Source organism: Cupressus sempervirens, chromosome 1 (assembly GCF_028749045.1).
Source record: "Cupressus sempervirens isolate cs-2001-9-10 chromosome 1, ASM2874904v1, whole genome shotgun sequence".
NCBI classification, from domain to species: domain Eukaryota; kingdom Viridiplantae; phylum Streptophyta; class Pinopsida; order Cupressales; family Cupressaceae; genus Cupressus; species Cupressus sempervirens.
In genome coordinates this window covers 330,978,961-330,996,546 of record NC_143118.1, presented here as the reverse complement: position 1 = coordinate 330,996,546, position 17,586 = coordinate 330,978,961, and the positions used below count along the sequence as shown (strand labels likewise).

Genomic DNA, 17,586 nt, shown 5'->3' with positions numbered 1-17,586 from the left:
CTTGTATGCATCACAAATACTTTTACTTAGTATCTAATTTTATTTTATGAGGTGTATTAAAATATTTAAGAAAGCTTACAAGGATTGAATGATAAATGAAATGTACCTAATAGCTTTGATCTCAGTAGCTCTGCATCATCCACCATGAATGCATTTAGTCTCCAATCAATATTCTTCAAGTGAGCCCATTGGAGAAGAATGTGCATCCAATATGTAATATAATGTGCACATGATCTAGACATAATGACCCATGCCACAGGTACCCCCATATGCTTTGAGCCAAATGCAAGTATTATATATAATTGAAACTATCATAAGGAATAAGGTATAATGTATCAATATTATATTACATTTTAAGTGTTAACATTCTTAAGTCAACTCTACCAAAAAATACATAACATACCTTCATTGCATTTGTACCAAATGTAGAATCCATGGCCAATATATTGTTATGCCCATACTCAATCATCCAATCAAGTTGCTTTGGTAATTTAATCCCTAACACAAATGGGACCTCTCCATCTCCATCAATAGTAGCACTATACTCTTGATATGCAAACCACTTGTCAGGGTTTGCCAAAACCCATTGTTGTACTGAAAGAGCATCACTACTATCATACATGTATCTTAATGATTTAATTTTGCAATCAATATTTGTAATATCATCCATTGTAAGAAAATCATCCCTAGAAGATTGACCCTCAAATATAGTCATCTTCTCATGCACCATTTGTTTATTTTTTTTGTGTACTACATCTGCAGGCATTCCAATGCTAATAACAATGACTCAACCCATTGATGCAATTGTGTACTAATAAATGGTGTAAAGAAAGGCCTTGTTCCCAAAAACTCATTGTTTATTTGATTGTGACAAGGTATGCCTTCCTTGTTTACATGTTGAACCTAATGGTACCATATCAACACATGGTTTGGCCTACGAACCATGATTCGGGTGATAAAATGGCAGGTACAACCATATCTTGTATGTTTGTGACTAGGCCTGCTACCTTTCCCTGATTTTGGAATAGAGGAAGGATCAAATGGTGTTGCATCTTTTTCTTTATAGTCCTTTGGTCCAAATGTGCACCAATACCTATAGAAATCATAAAGAATATTCATATTAATAATACACATAGTTAACAATATTCATACACCTTCACTTTACAATGACAATTATAAACAACCTTAGCTCAAATATTACTCATACGTGTTGTAGTCCAAATAACTATTAATCCTAATTTTTGTATCAAAACTTTGAGAGTGTTTTCTTGAATGACTTTTGTGAAAGCAAGTTGGATATGAGTCTCTTGAACTTTCTCCCTCGATAAAATCTTTCAATCTACAAGCTTCAATCCAAGATGAAAGTAATTCTAATCCTTTAAGAACATACTTTTTCCATGAAAGATTTGCATAAGAATATTTTCTATTGTGTGGACATTGAACTACTTCATCCATGATGCAAGACCAATCAACATCCATCTAGTAAACAACCAAAAATGTTAGAATTTGATTTTAAAATATTTACACATGGTATAATGTACTACGATTCTAGGATTTTCATTACATCATTAGTTTACTAAAAATTCTATCAAAATAAACTAAGTGTCTTTATTGCACCAGAACTCTAGTTAAGATGCCCCAACTATCACTATTAAAACCTCTTGTTTAAATTTATGTTTTGTGTTTCACTATACAACTCATTGGGAGCTTGTTCTAAGCTTTACAATCATTTTTATTAAGCTTTGAGAAGTAGTTTTGTCTTAGATTTAGGTTGCTTCATGAACCCATGCCAACCATGGAAAAGTTCCTATAATTTAGCATTAGACCCCAGCTTGCATGATCATCCTGATCTCAAATATACATGCTACCCTATTGCAAGGTTGTTAACACTTTTCACATAATTATGACTCAATTTCCAAACAATTAGCAACTTCACCATTGAGATTCTTTTTATATTGGAAAGAGTTACTAGCCCACATCATCAACATTATTGCAACAAAACGTCCCATTACAAATACTAGTGGTCTGTATGTTGTGGATAGCTTGTTGCCAATGATACCAACAAGCAATATGGGTATTATATCACCTGTAACTAATTTCAAAAGCCACACTTTCTAAACAACTAATTTCATGGAAATGAGAACCTGTGAATAAGAGACTCCATGTTTTTGCTAAGAATGGATGAATTATTTTGCTGAACAATGTAATTGAAATGAGGATGAGGAGAGGGTGTAAAGCCTACATCAGATCCAACCTAATTGTGAGGTCTCAAAGCCAAGACACCTGGCCATTTGTCTAGCTTAATAACCCACATAGGAGCCTTCTAACCAAACAAACATGCAAACATTGGAGTAGGTAGTAGGAAACACAAAAAATCTCACCAAATCCTTCACATCTTCAACTTCATGCTCAGTGTTCCTAAGCTTCATAGAATCAAGCCAATGAGAAGCACTAGAATTTATTAGTGCATGATTAGAATTGCCCTTACTCTAAACACATTAGAAAAAACACTTCAAAATGTTCCTTTGTCAATGTAGCCTCCTCATCCTACCCAAAATATGAGCATGGAAAGCACCGTGAAATAGTTGGCATGCCAAAAGAGACTGCATAGGATACATTGGTCTTTAACATTGGTGTAATAACCATGGACATAAAGGATCCATATTGATTGCAAATTAAAAAACTGACAAAAACATCATCTACAACCAATTGGTGTGACTGACAGACATTTTTTATTATATCTGATCCCCTCCAAATGCTGCCACACATGGTTTGATTCCTCCAGTGCTTATGGCAATTAACATAAGTCCTATTGTTGTCCCCAAAATTGTATGGTTTGAAGTTGTTTTAGTTACAAAGTCAGGGGTCTAATAATTACAATTAAGGAATCACTAAAGGGTTGAATTTCCTTATGTCTATAATGGGGACTATATTACTTTTTAATAGAGAATGTGTCAAACCCATAAACTAATAATAATAAAATCTTTGAACATGTTAATGGCTTTTTACAGTTATGAAATAATTTTGTAGTATAGATTATTATAATTTTGTAATGCACTATATGTAAAAGATTTAGGTTATTTCTAATTTATATCTCTGATATAAGTTGTTTAAGTGTGCCAGTTAAATCAAAAAAATAGATTACAACAGCTTTGCAATTTTCACAAACTTCATTTAAAATATTAAATTAAATATTTTAAATCAAAAACAATAAGGAAGGATTAGAATTCATTTGGAATACAACAATGGAAAAATTAAAAATATATAAATTTAAATTATTAGAAACTAAATTTACTTACTGTGGAAAATTGAACTGTGTCCTTCCAAAGAACTGAGAACATTGAACAATGTCCTTCCAAAGAACTGAAAACACCGTAAAAATTTAAAAACTCGGCCATTTTGATAAAACGCGCGATACAAGAACTATTAAAGGGTTTAATAGAGAGTTGGTGGCAGTAGGTGAAATTAAAATAGTGATACTTAATGGTGAATATCTGGGCATTAAAAGGAATTGTGAAAGTCAAGACAACAGAATATGGTGGACCCCACGACACAGCACACTAAGGGGTCAAAGCTTAGTGTGCTATGTTTAAGCCATCCGCAGTTGTTGTATTAAAAAAAAAGGTTAAAAAGGAAAATCGAGCAAGACAGGGCTTGAGAGGTTAGTCAAGGGAGCATTTGTGAAGGTTAAAAGCATGGCATGTGATTTTGAGTCAAACTCATTGACTCATGCTTCATGAGTAGTGATTCAACATGAATCCTTCTCATTAGAATAAATAGAAAATTTAAACAAGAGTCTAAATTATATGAGAAATTTAAACCACTTTCCTTAGTTCAACTGTATTTCTTGTCCAATAATTATATACCATTAGTGTAAATAAACAGCAATGTCTATGCCGGCATCAAAATGACAATTTTAAAATAAATTTAAATTTAGGATACAATTGTAAAATGATTTTTAATTTAATTCTAAAAACAGAAATATTCTGGTTTGATTGCGACATAGACATCGGCCAAATAAACATCCATTTTTTTAAAATGTAACAGCCAGCCAGCTGCCTTTCCATTAATGGCCAACTCGGCATGATATGTCGACATAGTCAATTCGATCACATATATTTCCATTTTTTAAATTTCAAGTCAATCCACGCAGTTTCCTGTTCAAATAAATCTGCTTAGGGGCGGCGGACGAGAATTCCTCATGACCACTTTAATTCAAGAAAAGCAATGGAATAAAGAAGGGAAATGTTCTGTGTGTAGTGCAAAATTGCAATCAAACTGTGACCATGGATTTCGATGGCATAGTAATAGTGGGAGGCGGAATTGCAGGTCTCGCTACTGCTCTGGCTCTTCACAGGTCCCTTTTTTGTTTTCATCTCTAACCCTAATTTCTTATATTTTCAATTCTTTTGTCATGGCATTTAATTTTAGGGTTAGTTGTTCAGGGTGGGGATGAGAAGGATCTTAGTATTGGAAAGAGCAGAATCTTTGCGAGCATCTGGAACTGCCATCGGAATGTGGTCAAATGGTTGGAAGGCGCTCGATGCACTTGGCGTTGCCCAAACCCTCCGCCAGCAACATTGTCTTCTGCTAAAGTACGTTTTCTCATCTCACAGCAAACCCTCTCTTATATTTCATTGATATTGTGTAAAGTTGATAAGTATGGAAAGATTCAATATGTAATCTGTGAGTCAAATTTATTGATTCATGTTTCATAAGAATGAATGAAACGCTTAATACATACTGGGTCTAGTGAAATACCATTGATTCATGTTTATTCATTAATTCATGTTTCATGAGAATGAATGAAACACTTACACTAAATTGGGTCTAGTGAAGCACCATGTCAGTGACCTTCTAATGAATTGTTCATAAGACAGGACACTTACGTTTTGTGAATGTGGTTGCAAATAGAGTGAGTTTAACAGTGGAGAAAATAATATAGTTAAGTGTGCTTGAGCAAGGGAATATTGGGATGGGATGATTGACTTCTGTTAAGATCACCTACATTCAATGGAGTACTAAGTGTTTCATTCATTCTCATGAAAGAGGGTCCATGTGAACTACTACTCATAAAACATGAATCAATGAATTTGACTAAAATACAATAATTGAACTCTAATAGCAATATCACACACTATGTAAAGTGTCATCTTAAATTTAATTTTAATTAGAAATTAAATTTTCCAATTTCAATGGAAAACTAATTTAGAAATATTTTAATTTATTTTGTAACATTATTTTTTCATTTTTAAAACAGCCCTAGCTTTTATGACAAATTTTATCAAAATATTTAATTGAATTGTGTGAAGTGTGTTTTCAAATATGAATTTAAAAATTAAATTGTCCAATTTCAATTAGAAATTTTGTGTTTACTTTCAAGAAGAAACACTTTAATACATTTGCAGAAGTACAACTCCTTGTTTATTTCACGTAGCATGTCTTATATCAAAATATTTCATTAAAATTGTGTAAGTGTGATTTTGAAAATATATCTAATTTCAATCAGAAATTAAATCATCTAATTTAAATTAGAAATATAACTAGTACTTGCATCAAAAGAAATTTGACAAAAAAGTTTTTAGAAACATTAAATCAGTATGTAAAAACAAGACTCTAAAATCTTTGCCAACATCCTAATTGCTTATACCAAATGTGAGCTTTAGAAAGGAATGGATATCAATCAAAGCATTCATAAATTGTTAAAATAACCTTTTATTTTACTTTAAAATTGCTTAAGAATTGTGTATTTTATTAATTCTTCAAAACAATTAATCTACTTTTAATTATGCTTAATTTCACTTTCCAATCACACAAAATTCATTTTTAAAAATTTCTTTAATTAATTTTTTTTTTTTTTATTCACCATTAATATTTTTAAAATCTACATTTACTTTTTATTTAAAATGTTAATTTATTTAATTATACTAAATAAAATATATTTTTATATTAAGTTTTTAGTTATATAAAATGAAATTTATTTTTAATATATATAATTTTTAATAAGTTTATTTTTAATTTCTTGAGTATTTTGTTTTACTGAGAATTATAATTAGATAATAAAAGTATCATTAATTCAAACAAATCTGAAAAATAAATAATAAAACACAAAACTTAATATAATAAGATATATTGAGGATTTTATTTATTCTAAGTATATTTTTCTATCAAATTTAATCATCAGTTTTTAATTACATTTTATAAAATTTCAATCAAACGTTAATTTAGCTCTAAATTTATAAAAGCCAGATAGTTGGAAAAAGTGTTTTAAGGTTACTTTGTTCCTTACGTGCCACATGGTCTCCTTACAAAAAGAATCCACCCACCCACCTAACTGCACCATGTCGTTAATGGGAAAATATCCACCAGAACATTTTCCGTATGAGAGATCACATTTTCGGCTGAAATAATCTATAATAGTCTATCAGCTCATAATATTTTTATTAATATACTTGCAAAAGTAGTTTGCTTATTCTAGGCCAACCTACGCTTATATAATATCATTTGTTCTATCATATGTTTCGTTGGAACTGTAAAGTGTAATCTTAAATGAATGTTGATTTTTAAAAATTATCCAATTTCAGTTAAAATTTATTATTTATTATTTTTGGATGCAAGTCATCTCTGTTTGTATATGGTAGATTAAATCATGTGAGGAAGCTGTTGATTTTTTTAAACTATTCAATTTCAATCATAAATTAAAACATTCGGTTTCAATTACAAATTAAATCAGTCGATTTCAATCAAAATCTTTATATAATATTTGAGTATATATCAGCTTACATAAATGTCCACATTTCTATTCTTATATGATAGATTACAACAATATGAGCAAGCATACATTTAAACTACAAGTTTCCTTTGACTGTCAAATTCACCGAAAAATTTAAACTACAAGTTTCCTTCGACTGTCAAAGTCGCCAAAAAATTTAAACTGATCCAAGCACATTTTCTATAATTTAAATTTATTTAAATTTTGATGAATAGATTCTATATCATATACCTTGATCTTCATACTAAGCCAATTGAACTACAAGCTTTTAAATTAACCAAAAACATTTTAATGCATTTGCAACAGTACTTTCTTATCTAAGAACTACACCTACTTAATTACCCATCATCTGTTGTATCAAACTATTTAATGAGAATTGCATAAATGAAACCTTAAATACTAATTTTGATCAGATTTTTAATACTTTAAAAAAAATATTCTGAACTCCAAGCAACCCCTGTTTATATCACACATCATCTATTCTATTAAAATGTGTCATTAGAACTGCATAACACGTGATTTAAAATATTGAGCTCAATAAATTTTCCAATTTAAATCAGAACCTAAATCACCCAAAATCATTTTAATACATTTGCATAGAGCGAGAGCATATGAATTGAGCATTACCGCCCGTTTGCTTTATAATTGTCTTGCTCTGTGTATGGCAGTTCAAAGCTGATCTCTCGTTCTGATGGAACCACTGTGAACATCCCTATTGATGCTAGGTAATTAGGCTCTAACAATTTCATGGATTTATGATGGATTTATATAATTAGCATAGATATACAATATCGATAATTAGATTGTGTTGTTATGTAGGTTTCAAGAACTGAGGTTTGTGAAAAGGGCTCTTCTGCTGGAAGCCCTGGCAAGTTGTCTTCCTCCAGAGGCCATTAAATTTAACTGCAAAGTGGTTGATGTAAGGCAATGCCCGCATCCAAAGCTGATGTGGAAAATAGAACTGGAGGATGGAAGCATAATCAAAGCAAAGGTAATGTAGCTTTACTGTATGTGGATAAAATTGTGTTAGAACTTTTTAATTCAAAGAATAGTTTTTGTTGGCGTAGTGACTATATCTCTGATGGGATCCCTCTCCATCATCAGTATGTGCTTTTGGTATGATGGCAAAATCTACAGTTTTGAGACCTCTGCTGTTCAATGGATCTAGACTTCCCGGACCATTTTTTTTAGCAAATAAAAATGTCCGTAGGGGTTGGTCAATTAAACTTAAAAGATTTCCACAGTTTAGGAATGAGTAACTATAAATGTTTCTGAATTCAAACTTAACTAACTGACAGCTGACAAGCTGGTCTTCGTAGGGTTGGACTTTTCTGGGGTCATTGTAACCCTTTTCTGATCGTGTTCTAATAGACTTTCCAACAGTGTTTGGTGCTTTATTAGCCTTTTCTTGCACATCCATGTGCCAGAGCTGTAACTCTCTCATCTTTGCTAATTTCCATACTGTACAGGGTTAAGGACCATTCCTTCCACCAAGTTATGGTCTTATGAGTTTTTCCCTTGTGCGATTAGGTGCAACATGCTTGACCTCTAAAGAGAATATACCCTCATAATTCACATACTGCATCCACTCCCCCTTTTTGAAATTTTAGTGATGAATCTGTCAGAGGGGCAATCAATACATTCATATCTCCTGTAAATGAAATTTAAAGAACCCTCATTGACCCCAAGAAATTTAAAGAGCCCTCATCCACCCCAAGAAATCGATCCAAAGTATTGCCAATGGCTTAAGAAAAAGAAGTAAACCAGAATTATAACGGCAGGTTTGGGAGTCTTATCCATATTGCAATCTCTCAAAAGATTCAAAATCCAGATTGAAGTCTGAGTACCAAGGTTTCAGCAGCAGCACAAACTTGTTCTCCCAACTCAAATAGGGTGCTCACAGGATTTTCTTCCTATCCTTTTCACTGTCAAATCCTACCACAAAGAAGTCATGTGCTTCTGAATATATATGCACCTCCCCATCAAGCATGGAGCTCCAATTTGCTGAAATCCACTGGTGAAGTTCACCTAAACTAGACCAAAAACCCCTATAAATCTCCCAGCCAGCTCCATCTCTCTGAAAAAGTGTTCATTTTCAGCAACCTCTTCCTCAATCTCTTCGTCTATTCGTCTGTATAAACCGTTGGTATGACAGCACAGAGTCTCTGTTATGAATAAATGTTACGAGTATTTTAAGGATAAAGGTTTAATAAGAAAGGAAGAGTATTATGTTGTAGAGTTTAATTCTATTTATAATTGTCAGCATTATGTCAATATTTCTTGAAGAGTCAAAATTCTTGTTGTTCAGTTAAGGACTAACTTCATTATAAAACCAGACATCGGAAAGAACCCAAAGAAACTTGAGAAGAAAGAGTATAATCTGCACCTCATAAAAGTAGAAACAGAAAACATTTCATTTTAGAATGCCATACCTTTAAGAACAACAAAATACTATCTTGACAGTGAATTCTTAAATAGATCTATTTAATGGAGGGACTGTTGAACAATTAAAAACACTCAAAGTTACACAAGATCAGCACCTGACGGGAGATATCACGGGTTCTCTGAAACCCTAAGCGCGGCGCCGGAGTGAAACGGCAGCATCGTCGAGGGTTTTACACAATCTCAGTCTTAGGAAAATAGAAAATATCAAAAAGTTTTCAGTTAGTAAGCTGCACAAATATGAATATGAGTATTTCTGGATTGTTTTCAGTAATGATTTTTATTATTGCACTGTACTATGGAGAAACATTCCTATTGATACAAGAGTTTTTAAATTGGGTTGTATAATAATTTTTATCATTGCACAGTACAATGATTTTAAAACACTAACTGCATTTCTAATAAATACAAAAAAAAACATATCAAATTTAGCAAATAGAAAAAACAGGGATTTACCCAATTAATTAACAGTGGAAATATGAATATAAGCACTTCTAGATTGTATTGTCTCTGTAATGTTAATTCATAAACAATTACAACTTTAATATTACAAAAAAATTGTAGGATTGCCCCTTTTTAAGTACCCTGTAAAAAGGGATCAGCAATTGAAAAAAGGAATGTAAGTGTAACCAGGGTTTGAAAGGTTGGATAAAAATTCATAAATTCATACAATTTTAGCCCTGAAATCTCAAATCATTAGCGTTAACAACTCGCCCACTGACCAAAAGTATGTTCCCCATGTTGAACCATGCTTTGAAATATATAAATCACTGACTGTAAATTCTTGCATTGTACTTTTCCACCTGTTCAGAATATATCCATCAAACTTTCTGTCTTTATTTTTTTCTTGAACCAGAGTCGAATTGACAATCACTCAATGCCTAAGCTCTTCCAATCATTACTTACCTGCCATTTTTTTCTGAAGTTGCTCAGATTTGATGTTTGAATTGAATGAACAGGGTGTGATAGCGTGCGATGGAGTGAATTCTTTACTTGCAGAAAGCATTTTAGGGCTTCCGCGCGCAATAAGTTCAGCGCAGTGTGCAGTCCGCGGGTTGTCAAGTTACCCAGAGGGCCACCCTTTCCAACCCACACGACAACTTCATATGGCAAATGGCTTCTTGTTCGGCATGATACCCGTCACCGAAAAAGAGGTTTACTGGTTCATAAGCACCGGCTCCACTCCTCCAGGTAAACGCTTCTACTTGTATCCCTTCATGAATTTCAACAAGGAAAAGATAAATTGTGCAACCTGGAGAATATTTAAACAAATTGTGCAACCTAAAGAATTTCTTTTTGTTGAATTCAGAAAACTTGTACCTTTCAAAAACTTATACCTGGAGAGATTTGGTGAAACAGCTAGTCTGATGGAACCCATTACTCCAGCCTTCTATCAGAAACTTGCATAGTTCCTTGTAGTGCCCCTTGTTCTTGGTACCCTTTTCCAAAACATTCGTCTGCGTTAGGCACAATGAAGTTACAGAACTATGTATTACACAAAGGTTGAATTTAAAAGACATTAGACGTCTTCTTTTCAAGATCAAACGTTTAGATTTCTAACATTTCAAGTTCTCGAGCTATTTTTTTACACTCAGCACATACCCCTAGGTTACTAGTGTTCTCCTCTTCCTCTTCTTCTAGTAATGTATCTACAGTTTTCTTCTCTTCATGTTTTTTTTGGGGGGATTGTATCATTAGTGAGGGTCACTAGTTCTATCTTTGCGCTGTTGGAGATGTGAATAGAACTCTGTAGTAGATTTAACCATTTAACCAAGTGCTCAGTCATTTCAATATCATCCTCCACCCCTCCCTCATTTTCCCCTTCCAAACTTCTCATCCTTCCTTCCCCACTTGTTCTTTCTCTTCTACTTGTTCTTTCTCTTCTGCATCAATGTCATAATCAACCAATCTCAGTCATTTCAATGTCATCCCCTTCCCCTCCTTCATGTCCCCCTTTCCAAACTTCTCAGCCTTCCTTCCCTTCACTTGTTCTTTCTCTTCTGCCCAAGTATCATAATCAACCAATCTCAGTCATTTCAATATCATTCCCTTCCCCTCCCTCATCTTCCCCCTTTCCAAACTTCTCATCCTTTCTTCTCCTCACATGTTCTCTATTGCATCAGTGTCATAACCAACCAATTCTTTAATTCTTATCAGCTAAACAAGTTGCTAACATTCACTCTTATCCTCCCCCAGTTCATCCTCCTCGTCACTTATCACCTCCTGAATGGTAAGCTAAGATTTTTTTTAGCTGACTGGGAGGGTTTGTTACCTTGCCTATCCTTACCTTGCATGGGAGCGAATTTGTGTTATGGATTAAATAATTGATTATACTTTGTGATATTGTTTTCATTATTTGGGGTTAATAAGTTTGACTCAAAAATTACACAGCCAAATTCTGATAGTAATATCACAATTTGATTTGTAGTGAAAAATGTCTCCTAATGCTTAGCAATCAATTATATTTTGGTTAAATTCTAATTATATTATAAAAGATATAATAAGCTTAAATATCTCCTAGTTATCAATTAATTATATTTTGATCCTATTATAATTATATTATAAAAGATATAATAAGCTTAAATCTGAAGACGAATGTACAATCTGATTTTTAATAATTATATGTGTGTTTATCCTTAAAAGTAGAATCAAATATGATTTATTTAAACTTGTTATGTATTTATTAAATGAGTATCTTGTGATGAACAGATATTTGGGAAATCATGCAAAATCCAGTTCATATTGTACAGTGGAGTGAAGCTATGCTAAAAGATTTTCCAGAAGAAATAAGAGAAATGGTAAAGAAAACAAGAAATGATGTTATAGACATGACAGTATTAAAATTTCGATGGCCATGGAGTATGTTGATGGGGAGGTTATATGAGGGAACAATGACAGCTGTAGGGGATGCAATGCATCCAATGACTCCTTATGTTGCCCAGGGTGGTTGTTCAGCACTTGAGGATGCCATTGTTCTTGCTAGATGTTTCGTACATGTAGAGGAAGATTCAACTAACAAATTAGATGAATCAGAGAGGGTTACAGAGGCATTCAAGAAATATACAAAGGAAAGGAGGTGGAGATGGATTCGATTGATGAGTCAATCATACATCACCGGAATTGTACAAGAGGGATCTAACATTTTTCTTAGATTTATTAGAGATAAAATTATGCTTAGGATTAAGATTCCCAACCCGTCAGATTTTGATTGTGGTAGTCTCCCCACTACAACTTATTAAACTCCTCATTGTTGAATGGGTAATAAATTTTTGTGCAAAACCTTATGAGAAAAGTATTATAATTCTTTTTATAATGTGTACAAGTAGCTATAGAAACCTCAAAGAACAAATCCAACAATTTAACCCTTTATCTTTTATTGCAGTAGTCTTTTATAAATTTTCAATTTTATCTCATTATACAATTTCATCTCAATTTTGTGAAATTTTAAAAGTTTATTTTATTTTTTAGTAATTAATAAAAGCATGATTACAATATGAAGTAACAGAATAGATATTTTCTTTAATAGCATATTTAGTTATACATGTATAAGATAAGTCAAAATAATGGATCATTTTTTTTTAAAATAATATAATAATTAGTTGTCAATAACTTTTATTATTTAAAAAAAGATTCAATTGCAATAAACATTTCCATTATATATATATATATATAAAATTTTACTTAATATCAATATTGCTTTATGAAATAGTTGCAATGAAATCAAATAAAAGTGCATGTTTTTATATTAATGAATAGTAAAGTCTAGGGTGTTTCAACCCTTTACAACAAAAGTCTAGATCAAACAACTTAAAGTTGAACAAAGGCTATATGTGAGTTGCCTATAACCATGAAAGTTTGTACCTAGTACTATCAATTATGAAAAAAATCAAACTAGACTGCTAGTCATAATCATTCTAGTCTTTCCATAGGCTTGGCATAAGCAAATAACAATTCAACCACGAAGTTTGATTGTTGTAGAACATGAGACTAGAATCATCAATAAGCAATTTGAACAATTTCTCGTAGCTACCCTCCTCTTGCTCATCTTCTCCTAGAATTTTGTGTTGCATCAAATAGATAGATGTTGCCAAGTTGTACATTACATAAAGACTAAACATGGAGATGCTAGATTAAGATTTCATTGCACCTCATTAGCTTTGTTTCTCAAGATACTTACACATTCCACAAGCTAACTTGGTGGCCAAGTCCATGATTATCTAAATTGCTTCAATTGCAATTTGTGGCATTTCCACGTCTCTGTAAGTAGGTCATTACTTCACTTTGGCAGAGATGTGGGTTGAGTTATTTGATGTATCTTCACTCGAGTTACTTCTACCTTCCTCTTCCATCTTACCCTCTTCAATGTTTTTGTGCCCTTTAGAATCATAGTCCACCAAAAACTTCTTCTAGATGATTAGATCCATCAAGAGTATTGTGTTCCTCTATTTTTTCTTCATTCTTAGTATTGACCTCTTGTACCACAATTTTGGTATTTAGTTTTAGGAGAGGAGTAGGGGGGGTTTTCCCTTTCTCTTAGAAGTAGACAACAAAGTCTTTGTCCTTAGTGTTAATTTTTGGGGCTACAACATCCAAATTGAGGATTTTAGGAGTGCTTGGGCGGGAGATAATTTTACTAACCCCAACTTCTTGATACCCTTTTTTTTCTCTAACTAGATAAATCGTTAATGTTGGTTGATAGGGGGCGGGGGCTGAGACACCGAGACCTCATAAATAATGATAGTTTTGTTGATCCCTAAGGTGTGTTGTCTTATTAGTGTCAAACACTTAATCATTCATAAGGCAAAGTTGGTCATCACTGTGACTAAGTCATCCTACTGAGGTCGAGCTATGTATATTGGACTTGTTCATATTTCAAATAAATTCAAGCAATTGTTCTTGCTAAGCAATATATGGTCAAAAATTACTCCTATACATGTCAAGTGACACAGAAGACAGTATAAGCCGAGCTTTACAAGGTCAATTCATGTCAAATCATACAGTATGTGCCAAGCATATAGAAGTCGAGGGACAACATGGAGATTAGTTATGATCGAGCATTAGAGTATTCATGTGTTGAGCAAGCTGGTTTTGACATATTTGTTTGGAATGGCACGAACACTGAGGTAAACCATTTTTGGCTAACATGGATGCATGATTTAATGATTGTAGAGTAATTTAAGGAGATGATTACACATTTTGTTATGAAACTATTAAAGCGGGGTTGTCATTGCACCAAAAGACTAATTTATCAATGCTTGATACAACCACTCAATTTATAGTACACAGGGGATAATTAAGCCCTTGTCATGAATTATGAGGGGAACACTGAACAAATTTCCAACAATCTCCCCTGCAAAGTTACATGAGTGTTTGAGGATTTGAACCTGTGACCAAGCTTTAATACCACTTGTTAGAGTGGGGTTATTGTTGCACCAAAAGACCAATCTGTGAATTCCCAATACAACCACTTAACTTATAGTACACAAGAGGTAGTTAAGCCCTTGTCACAAATTTTGACGAAAAAACTAAACAAATGTCCAACACTCTCCCCCTCAATGTTACCCAAGGGTCTAAGGATTTGAACCTATGACCAAGCTCTAGTATCACTTATTAGAGTGGGGTGGCCATTGCACCAAAAGACCAATCTGTCAATGCCTGTTACAACCACTCAACTTATAGCACACAGGAGGCGGTTAAACCCATATCACGAATCCTAAGGAGAGCACTAAAAAAAATTCCAACAGGAACATCAATCCCTATGCAAGGTGATCAGCCAATCAAAAAAATGGAAGGCTTAAGCGACAAAAGTGAGAAACCTAGATCGTTGATTTGGATCTAGAAACTTCTTTAGTTGGTTATAAAAAAAGTATCCAAGCCCTAACTTTATGTATGTGCGAGAGAAGCTAAGGTTGGAAGCTACAAGCAAAGTTTGAAGAAGAATTAGACAAAGTGACCAAGCAGAGAAGTAAAGGGACAAATATAGATATATCATATTAGAGATCAAATAGGAGATTAGAAAGAGGAGATCCATAATTAGCATATTGACTGCAAACTGAAGGATCGAGTATTGATACATTCTAACAAGTGTTCCAAGGTAAATCTCTTAACAGAGTGGTCATAACAGACCTTTGTAAATCTCCTAACAAAGTTCTTACTTAGTTGTAAGTTTAAATCATTTAATCAAGGTAGACTGAATAAGTCTTGTAAGCTCACTCTTAACAAGGTAGATCATCGAAAGTGATCAAAATTGTAGCCCCAATAGGCAAACTTTGTTATTGCAGTAGTGAAGATTCGTGGGTGTTATCCCCACCCTAGTTTTACCTTCATCTTGGATGGAGGCATCTAAGTTAGGAAAGATCATTAAAAATAAGAAATTTGATATATAGCTTGTACTACAACTTGAAGCAACAAGAGAAGAACTATGGAAATCTTTAAAGAAAATAAAGGAGTTGGCAATCTAGCAAGATGATACTCAATATCAAGAGGAAGACACTGAAGATCTACTTGATGATGGAAATTCCAATGAAAGTGATGTAGTAATAACATATCTATTGGAGAGGAACAACACACTAAATGAAGAGGTAAGAGCACTAAAGAGAGAACATGAATCCAATTAGTAAGACTGTGTGAAGTGACCGAATAGAAAAAGAAAGATGAAGAAGGTAAAATCCATATGACTACAAGACTTGATGAAAGGAATAATGAAGTGAAAAATCTTATACATAATCAGTTGGACATGGCTAACATATTGCTCCTTACAACTCAAGAATTCAATAGGAAAGATGTGGAGATTGCAAATCCGAAAACTAAGAATGAACCTAAACATAAGAGAGAACACATTGAAGGATTGAACAAACCTAAAAAAGTTGTGAGATACTATGAAGAGTTGATGAGATCACAGAGAAGACCCCATGACACATCTGGACTAGGATATACTAAGCACCTATCATCTACCAAGGAAGGTGAATCATCAAAAAGTGGAGAAAAAAAGAATGCAAAACCAAAGAACAAATCCACATGCTATCATTGTGGAAAGCTAGGCCATACAAAAAACATTTGCAGAAGCAAAATTGGTAAGAAAAATCCTAAGCCCAAATTTATTGGTAATTGTTTTAACTACAAGAAGAAAGGACATCAAGCCAATGAGTGTAGATCAAAGGCTAGTAATACACTAGTGGCACCTAGATTTGAAGGATACTGTTACAATTATCAAGAGTATGAACATAGAGCTATAGAATGTAGATCTAAAGAGAAACCTAACTGGACACCTATGAATCAAGGAAATTCACCTAAGCTAGGTAACATAATCAATTGGGATTATAATACATGGTACAATTGTCAATTGTGTGGTGAATATGGTCATGTTGTATTAAATTGTATCAAGACACATTCTAGAGGTAAATCCAAGAGCTAGATGAATGAAAGTTTGGTTTGTTATAGTTGTCACAAGATAGGACATGTGAGCAGGCACTATAGGACCCGAACACCAAAACCTAGAAATGAACAAAATAAAGGTAAAAAGATGGTTGAGAAGACAAAGAACCAAATGAATCAAACCTAGAGGAAGAAGGAAGAAGCAAGCAATAATAGAAATAGGGAAGCTAAGATCACCCAATCCAATGGACCAGGTGATCACACAACCTAAAATTAAGCAAAGAATGTATGTGAGGAACTGTATTTCAAATGATTTATCATGCATCAATTCGTAACATTTGTTGTATTAAATTATGTATTTACATAAGATGAGATGCATTGGGACAGATCTAAAGTGTGACAAAGCAGAGAATAAATTTACAAAATTGATATCAAGCATCAGTATTGATGTCTATAGTGACCAAGTTACAAGCTCCCATATCAAATGAGTTGATATGTTTGATTGAGATGTGATTAAGAATAGGAATTTAGTTACGACTAAAAGGGTGTTGTAACCAAGCTATTGAATGGAAGTATGAAGGCCAAGTTGTCTTATGTGAGATGAGACAACTATCATGCACTTTGCATTTACCTACTAAAAGTACACGGCATTAAATGTAAGATCATTTTGACCATTTAAAGGTATTTAGCCAATTTTGAGATCATTTTTCATTCATCCAATGATTAATAACTCTTAGAGCGATATCAAGGCAATTACTGAAGTGATTTATGCAAATTGCAGAAGGATTCTAGTGCATGCCATTGGCTAAACTGTATAAGTGTGAAAAGTTCCTATGAACTGAGTTGATCAATTTGTGAAATCATTCAAAGTTCAAACCCTAGTTTGTAATGACATCATTTGTGTCTGGAAGTGGGAAGAGGGAAGCATTGAAGGACAAAAATGCTCATATTATGCATAATTATGCATGCCCTCCTCCAAAATTCAAGGCATATCCAGA

The 17,586-nt window shown here is 33.2% G+C and overlaps 1 protein-coding gene, 1 long non-coding RNA gene and 1 pseudogene across 3 annotated transcripts; 1 reads left to right on the top strand and 2 right to left on the bottom strand.

The window, feature by feature from the left end:
• Positions 1-2,114: 2,114 nt before the first annotated feature.
• On the bottom strand, positions 2,115-3,398 carry LOC149577517 (uncharacterized; annotated as a pseudogene).
• A 731-nt stretch (positions 3,399-4,129) lies between these two features.
• LOC149577515 (monooxygenase 2-like) lies at positions 4,130-12,527 on the top strand. Of its 2 annotated transcripts, XM_089824142.1 has the most exons (6): positions 4,131-4,357; positions 4,446-4,595; positions 7,441-7,497; positions 7,592-7,763; positions 10,174-10,405; positions 11,924-12,527. In XM_089824142.1, the coding sequence occupies exons 1-6, from the start codon at positions 4,287-4,289 to the stop codon at positions 12,451-12,453; spliced, it is 1,212 nt and encodes a 403-aa protein (XP_089680268.1). In that variant the 5' UTR covers positions 4,131-4,286; the 3' UTR covers positions 12,454-12,527. The 2 variants fall into 2 exon arrangements, with proteins under 2 accessions (XP_089680272.1, XP_089680268.1); XM_089824146.1 differs by lacking the exon at positions 7,441-7,497 and having other exon boundaries at positions 4,130-4,357.
• LOC149577516 (uncharacterized) lies at positions 9,694-11,015 on the bottom strand. Its single transcript, XR_016363605.1, has 3 exons — positions 10,552-11,015; positions 10,121-10,427; positions 9,694-10,017 (listed from the first exon to the last, which is right to left on the bottom strand). It is a non-coding gene; the product is annotated as an uncharacterized LOC149577516 (long non-coding RNA).
• Positions 12,528-17,586: the final 5,059 nt, after the last annotated feature.